The sequence below is a fragment of the Sinocyclocheilus rhinocerous genome, unplaced genomic scaffold, assembly GCF_001515625.1.
Source record: "Sinocyclocheilus rhinocerous isolate Xijiao unplaced genomic scaffold, SAMN03320098_v1.1 scaffold853, whole genome shotgun sequence".
Taxonomy (NCBI): domain Eukaryota; kingdom Metazoa; phylum Chordata; class Actinopteri; order Cypriniformes; family Cyprinidae; genus Sinocyclocheilus; species Sinocyclocheilus rhinocerous.
The window spans coordinates 1,960,878-1,965,640 of NW_015627738.1; the positions used below are offsets into that span (position 1 = coordinate 1,960,878).

A 4,763-nucleotide genomic window follows, 5' to 3' on the forward strand; every position below is an offset into this window, starting at 1 on the left:
GCGTGCTGGGCCGAGCCGTCTTCAGGCTCAAGGTGGCTCGGAGAAATTGCTTTTGTCGGAGGTGGGCATCGGTTATTATTGTGTGTGTAAGCCGCTCCGGTGGGATTGAGTAATTAGGATCCTGACATGGCGTCGGCGAGCCAGCCGAGTGAATCAAAAATGAAGGCAAATGAAAGCAAATTCCTCTGAGGAGGGAGAGGAGAATTCTGTGCGCTCGCGCCGCTAATTTTCTAGAGCTCCTAGTTAGGTTCATTTCATTCCTCCCAAATGAGCAAAGCGCCCGAGCCCCAGCGTTTGATGCCCGCCCAATAAATGGAATGAAAAAGCGACACATCTTTCTGTTGATTTTCTTGTTTATTATCAAGGGTAGCTTTGATTGAGACGCAGTTTACATTCATGGAATCGTCTGACCTTTCTAGAGGCATCTGCCGAGCAGGCGCCGGGCGCTCGGTGGAGAATGCGAAGCCGGCGCGCTTCATAAAGTGTTGAGAAATGAGCAAAAAATCAAAGCCGTCTGTTGGAGATTTTATTGGCTTGCTCATTCATCGCCTCATATTTTGCACAATAACTGATCTCCGTCAAGCCAATGTAGCCAATTTTCTCAAGCACCGAGGAGAAATACATATTTTTTCCATCTGATTTGAAAAGCATGTTCAAGTGCTTCCTAATCACTGCTGAAAACCAACACGTTCCTTTCTGAAATGGAACGACGCCAGTTTCAAGAGTCGCTCTTTATTGCTGCTGTATTGATTCAGCTAAATGCTAGAATTCTGAATTAGTTTAATAGTTTTGCAAGTTCTTATAGCTTATTGTTTTTTAATAGCCTAGTTCTTGAAGTTGGATCAATGACATTGTGGTAATTGAGGTTGCTGAAATCATATCTATTCTGATTCTTTCTCTCTGTTTGTTTTGGTGTCAGCAGGTGGAGGTCCAGCAGAGCCATCGAGAGGCCCAGAAAGATGTCCTGGATCAGATGAGAGTGAAACTTGAAAGTCAACAGTACTGCTCCAACAGCAGAAGTGTCGACTTCACCCTGATGTCCAAGTCTAACAGGTACGATGAGAAATGTGACTTAATTAAGCTTAATTTGGAAACCCATTTTGGTCATATTGTAAGGCTGCATCACATCTGTCCTTTATGGAGAATGCAATCCCAGAATGCACCGTGACTAGCTCAGTGAAAAAATAAATCCAAGTGGACAAAGCGAAAGAAACGTTGATTATAAATACATTAAATACTGAAAAGAATCAATAAAATGTATATTAATACTAGTGTGTGATTCATCATTGTATTGAAATAATTTGGGAGCAGGTAAAAATATAGTATAATGCTTTAGTATTTAGATGAAAATGTCCTTCAGATTTAGTCAATATTTCATCGTCATTCTTTTTAGTAAATTTTTTCTCACTGATTATAATTTTAATTAACAAAAATATCATTTTTGTTGACAATAAGACACTTGTCAAATTGTACCAGATCAAATTTAATAAATATCATTATTAACTTAATATATTATTTTTTAAAATATATGTAATTTTTTTTAATGACAAGCATTGATCAGATATTAAATTATTTGAGAATTTTTCGGATATTTTATTACGTTTCGTGAGTTTGTATGGCAAAACTTTATTCACAATGTGAATTACAAATTTTGTACTTTTTTTTTTCTCTTCAAAAGTCATTATTAGTGCATTTGTTTATGTCCTGCGGTGTTTTTATTTTCGTCAATGGTATGCTTTATTTAATGAAGCAATTTGCAATTTTTTTATGATATTTTCATCAGTAATTTTATCGATTAATACTATTTCCATGCGCTTTGTTTGAAATGCCTGATTTGTATGATACGTGGAGTTGTTGTGTAGAGCCTTTCAAATCCTTCACTTAAGGGCTTCCATGAGAATTATGATGCTGACTTGGAAAGCCAATAATTTCCTGGAGTATATTTTATATTTTGTGCCTTGGTTCTTTTGTTTTCACAAATGTCTTGCTGTTTGATCAATACTGTTGATTAGGTTTATTTTAAGGACTTGAAGTAACCTTTCTCTAATGCTACTTAATGGTTCCTCATGTGGTTACAGACTTGAATTATCCTTTTTTCTTTCCTAAAATAACTAATCCTTTTATTTGGTGGTCCATTAGTTCTCTATCCTCCCCCTCTCTCTCTCCTGGTCCAGTGAAGTCCTGAATGTTAACCATAGAGTCTGGATCGGACTCCTCGGCTTGGCTTTGAATCAAACCTCGTTTTAATCCTTTTAAGCTTCTCGTCGTAATGATTTATTTTGTAGTAAAAAAAAAACCCATAATGATCCTTTGAATTTTAATGATGAGCTGCCTGCTCAAGGATTCATTGTTTTGACTCTTTGGCCCTTACCTTTGCATGGAAACATGTCTTAAGGGAGGCGCTGTCGAATTCGATGGCCTCCGGTGCCTCTCTCCAGCTCGCCGGCCTCATCAAGGGCTGACGCCCACCGCCGCGGCTCCCAGCATCCCCTCACACCTGATAGAAACGGGACGCCTGCCATTCAGGAATCAAAAGCCCTCTCCAGGAGAGAAGAGACGAGGGAAACACAACAGACAGCAGTGAAAAGGAGATGTTAAGTCCCCGCATTAGGCGCCAGGGATTAGCACCATAAATTAAAGAGCTCTTTCTATAAAACTGTCACTTCGTATGAGATGTGAGGGGTGTCAATACAGCCGGCCAACCTTTCCCGGTGAGGCTCGGGGTGAACGGTGATGAATTAGACCACCTCCCCCCCTCTTAGAAAGGTGGCGCCGTGCTGAGTGGGGGGCACGTTGACGTTAAACGGATTTGAAAAGAAAGAAAGACGGAGAGGCATCCATTTCTGTCTCACAGGAGATACCCGGAGGTGCCCGCTTCAAGTGGCTAACGGCTAATGCTTGTCGACAAAACCGCTCCATGTGCGAGATCTGATGAACAGGTGGATGAATCTCACAAAACCTTTCAAGTTTCAAAAAGCATAGAAAGGAATAAGAAATAATTTTTTGTTTAAACAGAACATAAAGTGCCTTGATGAGTTTTCTTTTCTGTTGACATATTTTTAGTTTGAAATAGAATTTTTTTAAAACCAAGTAGCCTTTAGTTTGCATTTCAGCCATCAACCATGATTTGTCATTGTTATTCAGAGGAATTATTAAAATATTATTATTATCATTATTACTGTGGAAAAACAACGTACAAATGACATTGTGAATTGACTTTTTGATATATCCGTGAATTATATAAAAGCATGTACAATTGATCTGCTCACAAACCAAAGCGAGCAGGAGAAAATGATGCTGACAGAACAATATCCCATGATGCACGTTTGCTAAATGGATCTTACATTTTTTTTTCTCCTACTTGTTTTTCGTTATTCGCTGTTAATGTTGTTTGGATGCCCCGAGAGCTTGTTTTACAAGCATTTAGATTTATGTTAGTGAGGGGAAAATAGAGTACAGAAAACAATATGGTATGCAAGAATACAGAAAGATGCTGTTTAACTCACAAACAGCATATTGAGTTTTAATATCAGTCGAAGAACGCAGTGCCTGAGGGAGTCTTCACACTTCCGCCGCACACGTCTGACTCTTTCTAATTTGCTGTCTTTGCCATTTTGTTCTGATCAATGTCTTGCGTACAAACACGGCTCAAATTTTCACGTACTCCCCAGTGTCGTTTTGTTTAATCAGCGCCTGCTTGGAAATGCTAATTCGCAGCTCTCTCCTTGTTGAAATTTCATGCGTGCTAGCATTCGATAGCGCATTCCTGTTTCTTTTGTGTCTGCACTGAATTGAAATAAAAAGGAGATGTTGATTTTTCTCTCGCACCCTTTTTTGATCGTTATTTGTGTAATCTCATTCATAGTTTTTCTTCATCAGGGACAACAGGAGCGCTTGAAAAAGCGCGAGGGGGAAAATGGTGCTAGTTTGACACAACTGTCAAAGCGCTCAAAAGCAGTGCGAATTCCAAACAATTTTCCACTAATGTTTCTAAACATGCGGCCCTCCTGCTGAGACGCAAATCTAAGCAAAGCTCAGGCGCTAATATGTTTGTTTGTGGGCGTGTGGTGATGTTCAGTTATGAGTGTGCAGCTATAGTGTAAACGTATGCACATACAATCATCCCAGTGCTGTTAAAAAATGTTTAATGCGCTTCACCGTCGAGCTGACGGAAGCATTGAGCAAGAGGGAGGTGAAGTCATGTTTAATTAAGACGTTCTGCCTCACGAGCCGTCACTCAGAGCGCATGTTAAAGATCCCTCGTGCTCCCCGACTCTTTTCACACTTCACATACCCACGTCGCACTGCGCTTCTATGCACTGCCCGCTAACGGACTAGTGTAATTACCTCCACTTGTCAAATATTCACTCTGTAAAATATGTCTGTACACCGTCTCTCCAGACCTCACCTGAGCTGGATAAGCTGTGAACTTCTTTCTGCCTGTCTCATTTTTCTTTTTTTCCTTCAGCCTATCAGAGTTTGAGGCGGAGTATCAGGAGCTCTGGGATTGGCTGATGGACATGGAATCCATAGTGACGGACAGCCATGATCTGATGATGTCAGAGGAACAGCAGCATCACCTGTATAAGGTAAATGGGTTTTTGTGCATTTAAAGTTGCTAACTACAATTGACTCTGACTTGATATATGTGACCCTGGACCACAAAACCAGTCATAAGGGTCAATTTTTTGAAATTGAAATTTATACATCATCTGAAAGCTGAATAAATAAGCTTTCCATTGATGTGTGGTTTGTTAGGATAG

At 39.9% G+C, this 4,763-nt stretch overlaps 1 protein-coding gene across 2 annotated transcripts in view; it reads left to right on the forward strand.

Annotated features, from left to right (window-relative positions):
* The window catches only part of akap6 (A kinase (PRKA) anchor protein 6), a 144,405-nt gene that overhangs the window by 83,279 nt on the left and 56,363 nt on the right, over positions 1-4,763 (forward strand). Inside the window, exons 9-10 of one of the 2 annotated variants that reach the window (XM_016545617.1) lie at positions 920-1,053; positions 4,469-4,589. In XM_016545617.1, coding sequence (XP_016401103.1) covers positions 920-1,053; positions 4,469-4,589 — 255 coding nt within the window. The remainder of the gene's footprint in view (positions 1-919; positions 1,054-4,468; positions 4,590-4,763) is intronic. The other variant, XM_016545623.1, reaches the window with a different exon arrangement.